This window comes from Pelophylax lessonae (genome assembly GCF_965119305.1).
Source record: "Pelophylax lessonae genome assembly, chromosome: 7".
NCBI lineage: Eukaryota > Metazoa > Chordata > Amphibia > Anura > Ranidae > Pelophylax > Pelophylax lessonae.
The window spans coordinates 62463162-62481135 of record NC_138774.1 but is presented as its reverse complement, the minus strand read 5'-3'; the positions used below and the strand labels follow the sequence as shown (position 1 = coordinate 62481135).

The window sequence follows — 17974 nt, the reverse complement described above, 5'->3', positions numbered from 1 at the left end:
CAGATGAACTGCTACTTATGGCTGAGACTGTGAGCCGGAGGGGCCCGCAGTTGCCCCCAGAGGGTCTGCAGGTGAAATCTCATCCTTGGACTTCATTGCACAAAAAAAAAATATATACTGTATATATATTTTTCTGGTTACTGTCCATTTAAGACTGCGAAAAACAAAGTCCCACCACTATTACTGCAGATTTACAACCTGATTATTAAGTAATAATAGCAGAGCAGAAAGGAAGAAAACACCCAGGGAGCCCTCAGGGGAATAAAAAAAAAATGTTACCAGACCAGGAGAAAGCTGCCAGCACTGTCAGTGTAAAAACTAACACAGGTTAAACAGGAAGAGGAAGAGAACTCTGCCTCTATCTTGAGAAACACCATGCCGCATGCCCGTCCAGCCCATGGACCTCAAGAAAATGCCAGACCACACATTCTCAATGGGGAATTCTAGAAAATGGCTGTCCATGCAAGCTAATGAGAATACAGCATCATGAACCACAGTAAAATGGCGGCCCCCACGGCCCGCCATGCAGCCTCCAGGACACCCAAAAGGGGTCCCAGAACCAGGAGGCATCTAAAAAGGTCCCTGAACAGGGACCCACCCAGGACAGTCCACCCCCCTAAAATAAGCGCCAGAACGGCTGCATTATTACCCCCCTCCCCCCCCCCAATTTTTTTGGGTGAAGGGAAAAGCCAAGGGGTGCACCAGACTAGTCCTCTGGGGTGCCAGGGAACCGAGGGAGCCCCTAAGGTCTGACTTTTCCAGGGAGAGGGCCCACGACTGCCCCGTGACCTCCAGGGGTGTTGGGGGGGGGGGGACGGTTTACTCACCATACCATGGTACAAGGTGGGCGCCACTCCGAAACAGATCACCTCCCACCCGGGATGGGGGTGCTGTCAGCCAGGGGGAAACTGCGACTCAGGGCATTTCAGGCCGTTGCATACCAGCGAGACGGGTCACTTGCAGGTTCGTCCCCATCTATCGGCGCACTGTTGTGGCGAGGCCTAGTTCTGGACTATAACCTGCTCACGCACGATGGCCAGGCTGGGAGACCTTAAGGATCTAGATTATCCAGTGCGAATACCGCAGCCGGCTGTTGCTTGTAGTTCCTCTGGATCTTGGTCCTCAGGAACTAACTAGTTAAAAAAAAAAAAAAAAGCACAAAAACTTTCCTTGTTACAGCCAAGACCGAAATCTCAGCAGGGAGCTAGGTCCTATTCCTAACACTAGGCAGAACAAACTGGGGATATTAGCAGAGTGTGAGGGGTTATGCCCACAGGGAAAGCCCTATAGGTGGGGTTACGTTTTTTTTCCTGCCTAGTGCCTATTCCCTATAACCCTAGTAGTCATGATTATGGAGAAGCTGCGTCTGTCGATGAACGATAGAGAAAAGGTGAATATACCTTTAATGTAGCACAACAATATTTCTAGAAAAAAAAATGAAAACAAAATCTCTTTCTCATATAAAAGATTCTTATTCTGATAGCCAAAATTGACCTCCTTCAAATTCAAAATTCTTAAAATAGGCCACACATGAAAAAAAAGCGTAATGGAGATTGTCAGAATAGTCCACATAAACATACATTATGAATAGTCACATCCAAAATGTTTCTTATTAATTTGTTCCAAGGAAGTCCCCAAACAAAGGTAAGTAAATACTGTAAGATTCTTATCAGAATTTCCAAGAAACATACAGTAAATCATTGCCAGTGATGTCAGACAGTAAATATTGCATGTCTCGGAACTAAAGTTCAAAATAATCATCCTCCAGTTGTCCTGTGTGTTGCTGGCACAAGAAATAGTAATCGCTGTGGTTTCATTTTGCCTATGGATGCCCCAATGTTCAGCAAAATGTGTATTTCTAAGCAACTGGAGGTAATATACCTATACCATACAAATGAAGTTGTGTGATATACTATTGTTCTGCAGAGTCATGCAATTTTCTTTTTGTTTTGGCATGGAGCTTCAGTCATGGGTGTCACAGCTGCCTGAATACAATGGATATTCCTGTTAGCGTGAATGTGGGAAATCAATTGATTTGCTCTTTGTAGCTTCTGGGCTAAACTTCCAAAATTTGAGCCATCTGTGCCCAGCATTATTCAGATATCACCTCTCACTAAATATTTAAAACTGAATATTTATGTATATAATGGTCCTAATTTTATTTATATCTAATTCTGGATCAGCAATAGAAATTGATTTTGCTTGCAATGGATAAAGAATGTTGTTCTGCTATTTGCCAGATATGCTAAATTGTTATTAATATTAAAATTGTTCTATCAAGTGCCACCAATATATATTTACTCTCCGATATCACAAATGGCAATTATTAAAGTTCTTTGGAAATTCTGAAGAAAAGAATCCCACACTATTTGACTTGCCTTTCTTTGCTTAGGGACTTCCTTGTAATAAACTGTCAATATACAAATCTTTTACCATGCGGTCTTTTCTCTTCTTTTCTTCTTTCTTCTCTGCTTTTTAATTCAAAGTGGTCAATTTTCACTATCAGAATAAGAATCTTTGTATCAGAGTTGAGTGCCGGTTCACACTCTTACGAGTGCGGCGATCGCATGTAATATCGGAGCACACTGCTCCTTCATTACATGCGATCGGCTGTGCGGTGCGAATTCAGCCATACACTTTGTATGGCTAAATTCGCACTGAACACGCACAAAAGTCGCACAGGACCCTTTTTTTCAGCCTCATCAGGATCGGATCGCACAGTGGTTCACACTTGTGCGATCCGATCCTGTGCCAACTGTAAAGATCGCACTGCGATATGCGATCAAACTGGGGCTGTCGTTAACATTTCATTGACACCCCCAGCGTACCGCATATGGCAGTGTGAACTGCCAAGGGTGCGTTTGCGATGCGGGAACAGGCTGCGAATTTGCAGCCTTCCCGCATCGCATAAGTGTGACCCGGCACTGAAGTTTCTATTTTTTCTTTAAATATTGTTGCTCTTTTGAAAAAAGTTCCATAATAATAATAATAATAATAATAATAATAATAATACATGTCATGATAGGATATACTTCAACTATATATCTATATTTATGCCTTTTCATGAAGCATAGGGTAAAAAACATACTACACAAAAGTTAACAGGTTCTGACCCCCTTCAAACCCAATGGGAGGTCTGGGATACATATCATTCATGACTTTAACATTACACAATCCCCATCCTGAAATCTGAGATCCTCCAAATCAAATAAATTAAATAAAAGGGGTGTCAAAGGACAATTGAAATCTTGGCCAGCTCTTACCTCTTGTATGGCCTGATCTGCAGACTCCATCTTGTCAAATGTAACAAAGGCACACCTGTGTACAAGATACAACCATTACATTTATTTGTGGAATTTATGGCTACACTCTACCCAAATATTTCCCTTGTGTTTTCTCACTTTCGTTGATCGTCCATGGCAAGGTCGATAATTTTTCCAAATTTGGAGAAGGCGTCTGTGAGCATCTGCTTCTTCATGCCGACACCGTGAACATATACCGTGTTCCCTTTTCTGGGACCCCGGCGGTCCGAGAAAGTATCTGACCCTACAAAATATTAAAGGATATGTGGATATGAGTAATGTGGGCAGAATGAGCTTGCTGCATGTCATCTGTGAGGGAACTACAAGTTTTAGCATGCTGGAACTGATTTGTCCAACACAGATGGGATCTGAAGACTTTCAAACCCTGGCCTTTAGCTTTGTCTTCATTTTGGTAAAGCGGTACTGAAAGGACTGGAGGCTGCTGTTCCTGACTTCTCCTGAAAACACTACCTGACATGCCGATCCAATGGTTTTATTAATTTCTGAGGCACAGGTTAAAAAAGTTTTTATTTTCCAATCTGCGTGAATTTTGAGACCCAGCAGCTAGCATTTTTTTTCAGGAGAAAGTCAGCAATTTTAATACATGTATTTCTATAAAAACACCCTTTAGCCCACTTATATTAATTAAAAATCATAACACAGATTGTAAAATACTACTGGTATAACTGCATAAGATCCATTTTTATCTTAAAAGCCTAAGGCCCCTTTCACACATACGGCCCGATCAGATCCGCCTGTCAGTTTTTCAGGCGGACCTGATCGGATGCTCCATGCATCTCTATGGGGCAGCGGGTGTCAGCGGAAACATGTTCCAATTTTCCATCCGTCTGGTGGATCGGATGAGAATGTTCTCATCCGATCTCCCCCATAGGGGACAGCGGGGATCTGACAGCTCCTTCTAGTCACACAGAGTGGTGACGGAGCTGTCATCCGCCTGCTCAGCGGGGATCGATCCTCCGAGCAGAACGGAGCTTGTGATCGAGCAGAACGGAGCTTGTCGGCGGAACGGACAGGTGTGAAAGGACCCCAACTCCATGTTTAATGTCACTTTGAATAGTTTGTTTGGGCCAAGCTGTCCCAAACTATTTACTGCACTAGCCGGTTTGCTTGCTGGGCTCACTGTATTAACTGTATGATATATTCAAGCATTCCTCTGCACTGCTTGTCCCGTGACACCACTACAACGATTCAGTGGCTGACGATGCGGGCGGAAGTGACGCTATCGCAGTGGAATGCACGGCTGTTCCGGATCTAGACGGCGTGTGTTCCACCTCGTGCAGCCACTGAATCATTGTAGTGATGTCATGGGACAAGCAGCGCAGAGGAATGCTTGATTATATCATGAGATCAACAAAGGTAAAAATTTCCTTGCCACTGTGGCTGGACTTCTATCTAGCGCCCACCACTCGATTCAATTGCTTCAATTGCCTCCATCCCCCTTTTTGGACATTTTTAGACATTTTAAATCATTGCCTCTTGGTAACCCTATGGAGGGTATTAACTAATTGCTATGGGTTATGTAGTAATTTCTGTCCCTTGAGATTATGGATTCCATGTGTGGATGGTCATATGGTTTAGTATGAATTTGCTAAGCATCACTATTGTTGCTACTTTACATGTAAGATATGGGCAAATATTCATTAAGGTGGGAGCACAGCACCTATGTGTATAGAGATGTTTAGTATTGTACGAATATATGTTTATGTTATGGTTTGGTCAATTGGTTGTGTAGCCACGCCCACAAGGGTGGTATCTCCTCCCCCAATCTCAAAGGTCATGTGGAAGTCTTCTCCACTATATTTAAACCAAGGACTCAGTCATGGCCCTTAGGCTCTGAGGAAGAGGCATCGCCTCGAAACGCGTTAGCCTTTCGTCTTCACGAGACATTGGACTTATAATATGGACGTTGCACTATGGAATTCATATGCTGGATTTTATCGCATGTTTGTGAGTAGTTTATTTTTAACACTTCTTCAATAAAAGCCTACTGAGGATAATGCGCTAGGCTGGTGCGCCCTTTTCTTTGTTTATGTTTGCAATGAGGAAGGAAAGCCCTGTCTCTACCAAAATGGCCACCCCAACACAGTGACACAGTACAGAACAAGCAAAACAAAACCAGAGAAATTCCCTGCTCAACTTACGGACCAGCCTGAAAACAACCAAACTATCCTTTCTAACAGTATGCGTTAAAACCAGGGGTTTGTTCTGCACACATTGCAGGGAGACTACAGGCAATACTGGTGACTAGTTCTTTATCCTCCACCTGCCACTATTTGCTTCTACAGGTGAGGTTCTCTTCAACCCTTTTCTGCCCAACCCAGCATTCCTTTTTACAGATTCTGAATGCTCAGGAGGCGGGAAGGATTGGCAAGCATGTGACCACTGTGATTGGGAGCCAGTCCTGCTGGCTACTGATAGTTAGCCTGGACTGAAAGCTGTCTTTCACAGCTCGGTTTCTTTGCTGGAAGTGAGGGCTGTCTCAGCACTGAAACATGACACATTTGTGCCATGAGTGGCTTTTAACCACTTGCCGACTGCGCACAGTATATTTACTGCGGCAGTCAGCCCCGGCCAGGCAGAGTGACGTAGATCTACGTCGCTAGCCTGTCACCGGGTTTTGAGCCAATAGCGGGCGAGCACGCGCCCGATGAGGCGCGCGCCCGCCTCGGCTCGTTCACGGAGGAGTGCGGGCGTGTGACCGGTGGACCCGATGTCCGCCGGTCACACTACGATCGTTGGTAGAGCGGGAGAAAGGCGGAGCTGCTTATGTAAACAAGCCGCCTGTCATTCTCCCCTGTGTAAAAATGGAGATCAGAGGGTTCTACTATGTAGAACCGTTGCACTAGTAGCCATGTCCCACTACAGTTAGAATCACGCCCCTAGGACACACTTAACCCCTCCCTGTCCAATACAGTTAACCCCTTCCCTGCCAGTGTCATTTTTACAGTAACAGTGCATATGTATAGCACTGATTACTGCAGTAATGTCACTGGTACCCCCAAAAGTGTCAAAAATGTCAGTCAAGGGTCCGATCTGTCCGCCGCAATGTCACAGTACAGCAAAAAAAAAAAAAAAAAAAAAAAAAAAAAAAAAAAAAAAAAAATCGCAGATTGCCGCCATTACTCGTTAAAAAAAAAAAAAAACCACCAAAAATGACAAAAATCTTTCCCTTTGTTAGTAAACGCGATAACTTTTGCGCAAACCAATCAAAATACGCTTTTTGCGATTTTTTTTTTTACCAAACATATGTAGCATAAAACAAATTGGCCGAAAATGTTAAAACATTTTGATTTTTACATTTTTTTGGGGGGGAATTTCATATAAAAAAGTGAAAAATATTGTTATTTTTGCAAAATTGACGCTCTTTTTTTGGTTAAAGTGCATGATCAAAAATCGCACAGGTGATCAAATACCACCAAAAGAAAGCTCGGTTTGTGGGAAAAAAAGGACGTGAAATTTGTTTAGGTACAGCGTTGCACGACCGAGCAATTGTCCGTTAAAGTCACGCAGTAAAAAAAAAAAAAAAAAAAAAAAAAAAAAATCGCAAAAAACCCCCTGGTCAGGAAAGGGGGTAAAATCTTCCGGGGCTTAAGTGGTTAATTAAAGCCCACACTTCTGAAGCTGCACATAAGAGTTACTGCAGCAAGTAGTATTCATGAGAAGGCTAACACAAGGAGGATGAAAAACAAAGTGAACCGAATATATTTGAGAAAAAAATAAAGATGAAGACATAAAAAAAAAAACTACAGATAAAAAGTGTGAAACCAGTAAGTCGTACTTATAAGAAATCACAAGCAGCCAGTGTATCCTCTAATTTTACTTACTTCTATAGAACTCTCTGTCTCGATCCCGCTCTCTCTCGCGATCTCTATCGCTGCGGTCTCTATCGCTGCGGTCTCTTTCCTTTTCCCGATCCCGGTCTCTATCGCGCTCCCGATCTCTGCCGCGGTCTCGTTCTCTGTCATACGACTCCCTGTCTCCACGCCGAGAGTCTCTGTCACTCTCTCGATCCTCTAGCTCTCTTTCAGGGTCTCTCATTCGCTCACTGGAGCTTACAAAGCTGAAAGAGGCAAAATGATAGCAGGAAGCAGAGCCTGCATATGTAACTGGCAAATAATGCTGCCCCGGCATACATATAACCATACACAGAAAAAAAACATTTAATGCATTAAAAGGAACTTCTCAGCATAGGTATAGCGGAGATGCCATTTCAAATTACTTTTTAAGGATGCAAACCAAAGCTCTCTCAACCACTTAACTGCTTGAAACCCAGCTCTAACCCAAACCTTTTACATTTTTGATAAACGCAGAAAGAGGATAAACTTCTGTCAAGTTTTTTTGCTGTCCATGGCCACAGTTTATAAGTGTCACCCTGCTTCCTGTCCCTGTGACAGAACATAAAGGAAATGATTGTCAATGGGACAGGAAGACACAGACAGTAAAAATAACCTCACATAGCTTCTAATCCTTACCCGTTATACTAAATGAGTAGAGTGTTTTGTTTCTGCCTGTGTCCCCAGTGAAGAGATTTCACATTACCTTCCATCCAGACAGGAAGTTAGGGGGAATCTTCCCATTGGGGGCACACTCTGTAAATAAAAACTTGACAGTTTCTATTTCTTCCCCACCCTGTACAAACTTAAAAAACAAGTTTTGGCTGGAACTGAGCTTTAAGCTACTTACTAAACTCACTGGCCTAGACACTTGATATGCACATACAGCCATACCCCGTTTTACGTACACTCACTTTACGTACACTCACTTTACGTACACTCGGACACAGCTTGGTCAGCTTGTCATGGCACTACTCCAGGTTTTTAACATTAGCGTCTATGGGGAATCTTGGTCAGCTTGGTAAGGCACTGCTCCCTGTCTAACATTGGTGTCTATGGGAAATCTTGGTCAGCTTGACATATCACTGCTCCAGAACCATAAGTGACAGGGACACCAAACTTAGGGAGCACCGAGAGGATACCCAGGACTACAACATATCCTATTTTGTGGTCAGCCAGCTTGCCTAGGTAAATCTACCATGTCATAGTCCTGGGTCCCTTAACGTGCTTCCCAAGTTTGGTGTCCTTGTCATTTATGGTTTGGGAGCAGTGCCATGTCAAGCTGACCAAGATTTCCTATAGAGCTAGTGTATTTACATGTATTGAGAAGTGAAAAAAAGGTATTGCTTCACTTTAAGTACATTTTCGTTTTACATACATGCTCTGGTCCCATTGTGTACCTAAAAGTGGGGTATGCTTGTACTTGTTGCAGGTCAGAGGCCTACCGAACATGCATAGTGACTCAACAATTAACTCTTTAATTGTTTCTGCCTTTGTTTAACAGTCCAGCAGAGAATTGGAACGCACACTGGCTTCAAAACACGGAGTGGCATGACACCTACAGACTTGGTTTGCTGGATAGACTTAATGCCGTTCGGAGAGCACCATTATATTGAGTTGGCATTTGTTTTTTTTGACTGGACATTTGTTTACACTGAATAGTGAGCAATGATAGCTTTCTTTTATTATATGATTGAGCAAAAGAGGAGGGCATAATAGCACAGAGGAACCCTGAAGGATTGTAGGATTACGGTTATAATTGATGATCATAGTGGATACAGGAGTGAATAATACGCTTATTACTGATGGTTATCTGATGAGTGAGTAGTTTGGATGGTGGAGGATTACACACTATACTGGTGGTGAATAGCATGTATGGCACGGAGTTAGGATATTAAATCACAGAAGAGAGATTATGCACCAGCAATGATATTTTTTTGCATGAATGGACATTACATTTTTGTGAATTTATTTAAAGGGCACATTTTACAGTGGTGTTCATGTATTTGTTAATATGATGATGTGATTTAATTTAGTTAGCACGGCTATCTATATTTATATTGGTTTGGTTGAAATTTCACACCCAGTGAAAACACAATTGCTGCAGCTGATAACACATAATAACTACTAACACAATTTTTGAAAATCACTTTTTTTTACTTTTTTTTCTTTTATTGCGCCGGTGACACATTTCTTTTACATGGAACTCCCAGAGCCTAAATCCTCAAAAGCAAGTCACTGTTTCCTTCCCTTAAAGGCTCCTTTAAGATACCCGATGAGATTAATTACAATAAATTAATTGCAAACACATCTATAACTAAAAGGTTTCATTTTGGCTGCAGCTGGTATTTAAAACAACTATAACTGAATAGGTTACAGATTTTGGTATACACAGGCAGTGATGAAACAAGTGACGTAGCAATAGAAGATACATCAAAACCAGCCTCACCTCTCATAAAGCGACTTCCTCTGGGTACGTCGCGAGCTCTGGATGGGGAAAAAAGAATATAAAACCAATAACTCATTGATAAATAAAACAAGAAAACAAAACAGATTGCAAATGATTTCCTGTAGCAGCCATATCCCAGCTGTCACCTTTTAGTGAAGGATGCACAATAAAGACAAGTATCTGATTGGTGTGTTACCTCGGCCTGGTCCTCCTCAGAAGACACACTTCGTTGGAAGGGCTGGAAAGTTGGAGCCGGGCCTTTATCAGGGTCCTAGAAACAAGAAAGAGAGAATAAAATGTATTTCTCCTGGGCAGCCCATATCCAAACAGAGGCACAGCACTGGGATCTAATATCCTTTAATGGGGATACAGACAGCAATAGTAAAATAAAAGAGAGTAGGCAAAATATAGGCAGATTAAACTTCAGCTTTAAAAGGAGAAGCATGGCCATACTTCTCCTGTGGGTCTCAGTAGTGCACTCCTGTGACACAGATTCAGCCAACAGCAGACTAAAGTGTGTTGTTGGCTGATATTACGGAGCCGTTCCATTATTGTCAGGATCCACCCAGATGCCTTACTGTCAGCTGGCTCAGTCTCTCAGCGCCATGCTGAGAGCCTGAGCCAGCCACTCCCGCCCCCTCACAGTCCGGTGCTCCAATGAGTGCTGGAGGGGAAAAAGCACAGAGTGGTGACTGATCTTTGATCACTCAGTTCTCAGCGTAGAGCCAGCAGAGGACAGCTGCAGCTCAGATCCATGCTGCAGCCATCTAGATGAGCATGCACGTTTGTCACTTTCTTTTCCTGCACTTCTCTTTTAAAGAAATGTGAGTCACTGTGCACATACAGTGGGTACAAAAGGGGGCTTCTACTAAATACTGAGCAAAGGGTCTGAATACTTAGGACCATGTGATATTTCAGTTTTTCTTTTTTAATAAATCTGCAACAATTCTGTGTTTTTCTGTCAGTATGGGGTGCTATGTGTACATTCATGAGGAAGAAGAATGAACTTAAATGATTTTAGCAAATGGCTGCAATATAACAAAGAGTGAAAAATTTAAGGGGGTCTGAATACTTTCCGTACCCACTGTATATTAGCGCCAAAAAATGAGCAAAATCCTACCTACCCCTCCCCAGAGGTAGCAAATGTATAGTGACCATTACCATTGGACAACAGTTCGTTAAAGGGAGAGGACATCTTTTTTTGTGAATGCATGCTAAAACTAAAAGTACCCCCTGCTTTCCCATTGGAAGGCAGTTATGGACTGATGCTAACATAGTGCATATTCAATCACTCCACATTCATGGTTGATAAAAAGAAAAAAGAGGAGAAGCGCTCTAAGTGCAGACAGTTTATTAATTGACAAGGCAAAGTGTAGAACAACTCACTAGACGTGAATAATAATCAGGCTGTGTCACTCCAACGATCTTTTTGCCATCCTCTGGGGGGGGGGGGGTTTGTGTGTCATCCATTCCCAAGCGCCGTCCGTGGCTAAGTCACTGATATAGGGAGGGAAAGAAGCTGGCTGCCTCCCGCATCAGTCAGCGGTGAGCGGTCAGATGTCTGCGACCGGCGGCTACGATGTACCGATGGTTACTGGAAGCACTCCCGTCACCAGGGGTGGTGAGATCTGTCAGCTGGGTACGGCATGCACAACGCGTTTCTGAGCATGCGCGGGGTCAATCTTGTTCATCCCCCGTTGTTTCAAGTTAGCATCTCTTTGGTTCCATTCACAGATCGCAAATTGGGAACAAGCGTTACTGCTTGCAAATTTTGTTGCACGATTTTCACGCAATTCCCTCTTCTGCACACAAGGCAGCCCATTCACTTCAAGGAGTTGCCCTAGGCGCGTTTGTCACCCAAAAGAAGCTTCTGCTCCTTTTTTATCCAACAAGCTTAGCAAGATTTGTAAAAGCGTGTTTTGCCGCGTGATTCTGTCGTGCATTTGGGGTGCCTATAAGTATAATGCCACCCAATCGCATGTGGCAGGTTTTGCAGAATTTCTGCCCATGAGTCCACATCACGTAATGTGAACGGGGCCTATGGTAGAAATATATACAGTATATCACAAAAGTGAATACACCCCTCACATTTTTGTAAATATTTTAATTATACCTTTTCATGTGACAACACTGAAGAAATTACACTTTGTTACAATGTAAAGTAGTGAGTGCACAGCTTGTATAACAGTGTAAATTTGCTGTCCCCTCAAAATAACTCAACACACGGCCATTAATGTCTAAACTGCAGGCAACAAAAGTGAGTACACCCCCTAAGTGAAAATGTCCAAATTGGGCCAAGAGGCTCATGGTAACTCTGGAGGAGCTGCAGAGTTCCACAGCTCAAGTGGGAGAATCTGTCCACAGGACAACTATTTATTGTGCACCCCCCAATCCGGCACTTATGGAAAAGTGGCAAGAAGAAAGCCATTGTTGAAAGAAAGCCATAAGAAGTCCTGTTTGCAGTTTGCGAGGCGAGAAGCCATGTGGGGGACACAGCAAACATGTGGAAGAAGGTGCTCTGGTCAGATGAGACCAGAATTGAATTTTCTGGCCTTAAAACAAAACGTTATATATGGTGGAAAACATCAACCTGGACACACCATCCCCACCGTCAAACATGGTGGTGGCAGCATCATGTTGGGGAGATGCTTTTCTTCAGTAGGGACAGGGAAGCTGGTCAGAGTTGATGGGAAGATGAGTGGAGCCAAATAAAAGGTAATCTTAGAAGAAAACCTGTTAGAGTCTGCAAAACACTGACTGGGGCGGAAGTTCACCTTCCAGCAGAAACATTACCCTAAACATACAGCAAGAGCTTCAATTGAATGGTTTAGAACAAAACATATTCATGTGTTAGAATGGCCCAGTCAAAGTCCAGACCTAAATCCAATTGAGAATCTGTGGCAAGACTAGAAAATTGCTGTTCACAGACGCTCTCCATCCAATCTGACAGAGCTTGTTAGAATGGCCCAGTCAAAGTCCAGACCTAATATATATATATATATATATATATATATATATATATATATATATATATATATATATATATATATAATGTTTTACTGCTCCAGGTATTGTGTAGAGCAGTGTCGACTAATGATCTAGTGAAAAACTGAATTTTTGTAAAATCTTACCTGTAAAATTCCTTTCTCTGAGTCCTCCGACAGTCGCCGCCTCTCCATATTCGTCACAATGGGTAATTGATCTTTTCTCCGTAGGAGTAGCTAGGCAACAGAATATGTCAATATTAAAGCTTTTAGCATATCCCACCCCCGGGGGGTGGTCCCCTCAGTCAATACCCTCCTGCTTCCTGTATCCATACCTCAGTTTCAGTAGAATAGCAGTAGAGTACATAAACAAACCCCAAAAGAGGGGCGGGGGCGGCGAATGTCGGAGGACTCAGAGAAAGGAATTTTACAGGTAAGATTTTACAAAAATTCCGTTTTCTCTTACGTCCTCCGACAGTCGCCGCCTCTCCATATTCGTCACAATGGGGACGTCCCAAAGCAGTGCATACATGAGGGGTGGGAAACGCAGCCGCGCCTAAGGCAACACCGGACCCACATCAGAGAAAGTAACCTTACCAAAGGAAGGAAACCAGCTGGGCAGCATGAAAAAAAACTTTGCTCAACAGGAGCAACAACCCAGGAAGAACAAACAACCCAGGGATAAAAACATCCCAAACAGCCAAGGGCCCAAAAACAAGGGACCCTAAGGTACTGCCGCACTAAGAACCTTGCGGCCAAAGGAAGCATCTGCCGATGCCTGAACATCCACTTTGTAGAACTTTGAGAAGGTGTGAATGGACGACCAAGTCGCCGCCTTACACACCTGGGCCACAGAAGCAAGATGATGACAGGCCCAAGACGTAGTCAGAGATCTGGTAGAGTGCGCCTTCACAGGCATAGGGGGAACTTTTCCCTTCAAAGCATAGGCCTGCTCAATGGTCTGTCTGATCCATTTGGCGATGGTAGAAGCCGACGCCGCCATGTCCTTCCGAGGTCCCTCAGGAAGGACAAAGAGAGAATCCGTCTTGCGAAAGGATTTTGTCGATGACAGGTAAACCCTGATCGCCCGAACAACATCCAAGGAATGTAAGGCCACCTCCTTCGGATGCTTAGGCTTCGCGCAAAGTGAAGGCAAGACAATGTCCTCATTGAGGTGAAATTCCAAGATCCTTTTCGGAAGAAAAGAAGGATTAGGTCGCAAGACCACCTTATCTAAGTGAAGCACCAGATACGGAGACCTGCAGGACAAAGCTGCCAGCTCCGACACCCTGCGAGCCGAAGTGATCGCCACCAAAAAGGCGACCTTCTTAGACAACAGAGGCAATGAGATCTCCCTGATCTTCTCAAAGGGAGCATGTTGTAACATGGACAGAACAAGGTTCAAGTCCCACGGAGGCAAAGGCTCCCTCCGAGGAGGGACCAGGTGTCGCACCCCTTGGACAAAAGTGCCAACCAGAGAATTAGACGCCACAGGGCGTTGAAAGAGCACGGCCAGTGCAGAATCTGACCCTTAATCGTGGCCAACGGCAAACGCTGGTCCACACCCGTTTGAAGGAAAGACAACACCCGAGACACCGAGTATGAGCGGGGGGAAAACCCCCTGGACTCACACCAGGCAAAATAGGCCTTCCAAGTACGGTAGTAAATCTTCCCCGAAGAGGCCTTTCTAGCATTGATCAAAGTATGAATGACCTCCGGGGAGAGACCCCTATCCTTCAGGACCTCGGTTTCAACAGCCAGGCCGTCAAAGCCAGCGACTGGAAAGCAGGATGGAATATCGGTCCTTGAGACAGAAGATCTTCTCGAAGAGGCAGACGCCATGGAGCGTCGACCGCCAGATTCACGAGGTCTGCGTACCAAGACCGGCGGGGCCAGTCTGGCGCCACCAGAATCACGGTGAGCGGTTCCGAGGACAACCTGCGAAGGAACCGGGATAGCAACTGAATCGGTGGGAATGCATACATCAGTCGATACTGATGCCACGGAGCCACTAACGCGTCTGACGCGTCTGCCCGAGGATCGCGCGTCCTTGCCACGAACCTGTCCACCTTGTTGTTCAGACGAGACGCGAACAGGTCCACATCTGGGAGACCCCACTTCGCGCACAACATCTGGAAAACATCCGGGTGGAGCGACCATTCCCCCTGGTCCAGGGACTGGCGACTCAGATAATCCGCTTGCCAGTTCTCCACCCCCGGAATGTGAACCGCCGTGATCGCCGGGACGTGCGTCTCGGCCCAGGACAGAATATTGGCCACTTCCCGAGCCACTCGGGCACTCCTGGTGCCCCCTTGGTGGTTGATGTAAGCCACCGCTGTGGCATTGTCCGTCTGCACCCGAACCGGACGGCCCTGAAGCCTGTCCGTCCAACGTCGAGGGCAGAGATTTATCGCCCGCAATTCCAGAATGTTGATCGGAAGGGAGGATTCCCCCTCCGACCAAGTACCCTGGGCGGACAGAACGCCCAGAACACCACCCCAGCCCGACAGGCTGGCATCCGTGGTGATCACCGTCCATGAAAACGGACGAAAAGACTTGCCCCCCCGACACCGCCGGGGACTGGAGCCACCACAGAAGATCCCTTCTGGTGCGAGGACTCAACGAGATCTGAAGATCCAGAGATTGTGGTCGCCCGTCCCACCTGGACAGGATCTCGGCCTGGAGACCCCTCGTGTGAAACTAGGCAAAGGGAATCGCATCGAAAGCCGAGACCATCAAACCTAGACACCGCATGCCCGTCCGGAGGGATGAGCACGGAACGTCCCGAAGGGACCTGACTTCGTCCTGAGCTTGTCCTCCGGAAGGAAGACCTTCGCCTGAACAGAGTCCAGGATCATTCCCAGATAGGGAAGACGAACCGACGGGCACAGCGTCGATTTTGGGAAGTTTAACGTCCAACCAAACTCCTGCAGAGTCTGCATCGTGACGGACAGGTCCTTCACCAGACCCTGACTGGTCGCAGACCGAACCAGAATGTCGTCCAGATACCCCAGGATTGAGATACCCTGGGCTCTCAATAAGGCCAGAACCGGCGCAAGCACCCGCGGAGCCGAAGCGAGACCGAAGGGTAACGCCACAAATTGGTAATGATCCTCCGCAATGGCGAAACGAAGGTACCTCTGGTGACCCTCGAAAATGGGGATGTGAAGATACGCATCCTTCAAGTCGATGGATGCCATGAATTCTCCCGGAACTAGAGCAGCCACCACCGAGCGCAGGGATTCCATGCGGAACCTGCAAACCCGCACAAAGCGGTTCAGAGCTTTCAAGTCCAGAATCGGACGTACCTTGCCCTCCTTTCTGGGCACAGTGAACAGATTTGAATAAAACCCCCAAAATCTGTCCTGATGAGGCACCGGAATCACCACTCCCTGAGCCCGAAGGTCCCCCACCGCCAGGTGCAGATCCCGCAAACGCTCGGGAGACAGTTGAAGATTTGAGGGAAAAAACCTGTCCGCCGGCCGAGACAGGAACTCGATCTTGTACCCGGACCGAACGATCTCCTGAACCCACCTGTCCCGAACGCGGGCCAGCCAGGGTTGAAGAAAACCGAGCAAACGTCCCCCCACCCCAGAACTGGGTGAGGGCGTCCCTTCAGGCCGCGTTGTTATGGGCAGCGGACCCGGACTGGCCGGACTTCTGCTTACCTGCCCACGGTTTCTTTTGGGAGCCTTGACCCTTGAAGGGCTTGCCCTTATAGTGCGACCGAAAGGCACGAAAGGACCCCTGAGAGGGCCTAAACGAAGTATGCTTCTTACCTTGAGCACCCTTAGCCTTGTGAGATTGGGGCAAGAGCGTGCTCTTACCCCCAGAGATCCCCTTAATCAGCGTATCCAGTGAGTCGCCAAAAAGGCGAGATCCCGTATAGGGCAAATTAGCCAAAGTCTTGCGAGAAGATTGGTCCACAGACCAACATTTCAGCCAAATCAAACGGCGTGTCAACACCGCCACGCTGTGCACACGTGCGTTCATCAGTGGCGGGCGTGAAAGGAGAACGCAGCTTGAACCTACTTGGCACAGCAAAAGGCTTTTTTAGATTGCGCCATTGTTCACTAACAGCGCACTGAAAATCCACAGTGCAAGGAAAAACCTGCGATGTTTTGCGTCTTTGCTGTGTCCCATAAGAAGCCAGAACGGCAGGCGGACACGGTTCATCCTGTAAATGCAGCGTTTGTTTGATAGAAGCAACCAATTCATCCATGATTGCAAGCTCTTCAGACGAGCCAGGGGGGGAATCATCAACCCCTTCAACCTCTGCCTCCCCTTCCGACCCTGCAAAGTCCAGGGACGAACGGGACCCCGATAAGGGGACCCCAGCCATAGCAGCCCCATCACCATCGCCCTCTGAATCAGAGGAGATTGAAACTCTGGGCCGTTTTGTGGATTGAGCAGCCACAAGCATCTGTACCTGAGCAGCCAGGTTAGCCACAATGGTGGCCAAATCGCCCCCCTCAGGGGAAACAGCAGCAGCCCCTTGGCCTCCCAGTAAAGTGGGAGGAAATTTGGTTTCCTGAGAATCCATGCCCCCAAAAGTTTGCAGGATAAAAAAGGGTAACTGCCCCTTTAAACGCGTGGCGAGCGCAGCCCACCGCACACACACACCAGCACAAGCCGACCCCCACAGGGAAAAGTACAAATTCAGGCAAGGAATACAGGAATAAAGAGGGTAAAAACCTGGAGAGATCACTGCTGCTGCTGTATCGATCGGTGTGCCCAGGGAAAAGGAAGTGATGCAATCAAGGCCGCTCCTATAAAGCCTATGGAAGGCTACAAAAAAATGGCCGCCGGAGGAGGAAGTAAAGGCAGAGATCCTGCAGTGCTTATCATGAGGCTGGAGCAATCGCCGCCAAAATGGCGGCGCTTGGCGCCAAAAACGCCGCTCCCCGCACACAGTAAAACACCATCACACGCCTGCAGTATAATAAAAAATGGCGGACCGCAGCAGCGGCCGCCGCATGTATGCACAAACACGATCAAATCATGCCCCCCAGCATACAGCCTGTCACACAGTAATAAAAGCTCACAGTCTGAACACAGAAACAGTGCAGTATGGCCCCCCTCCTTGCAGTCCACAGAATGCAGCCAAAACAGATAGGGAGTCCAATAGTGTGTACAGAAACAGGGTTACACAGTCCCAGACTGACACCCCCTAAACAGACAGGTCCCCACACAGATACACTTACCTTCTAAATGGCGTGGGGAGCCCGCCCAAGCGATCAAGCCGCTGCACAGAAGACAGGGAGAGTCGCAGCCAGGACGCAGCAAAACTGCGGTGCGAAACCGCATGGCGTCCAGTGAGGTAGCCACCTCACCGCAGCATCCCTGCAGCGAACAGGGATGGGTCGTTCACACATGCCAGGAAAA

At 46.3% G+C, this 17974-nt stretch overlaps 1 protein-coding gene across 1 annotated transcript in view; it reads right to left on the bottom strand.

Annotated features, from left to right (window-relative positions):
- Positions 1-17974, bottom strand: part of NELFE (negative elongation factor complex member E) — a 49602-nt gene that overhangs the window by 15650 nt on the left and 15978 nt on the right. The window contains exons 5-9 of the mRNA XM_082262641.1: positions 9802-9876; positions 9606-9643; positions 7148-7383; positions 3402-3546; positions 3264-3318 (exon numbers count right to left, since the gene is read on the bottom strand). Coding sequence (XP_082118767.1) covers positions 3264-3318; positions 3402-3546; positions 7148-7383; positions 9606-9643; positions 9802-9876 — 549 coding nt within the window. The remainder of the gene's footprint in view (positions 1-3263; positions 3319-3401; positions 3547-7147; positions 7384-9605; positions 9644-9801; positions 9877-17974) is intronic.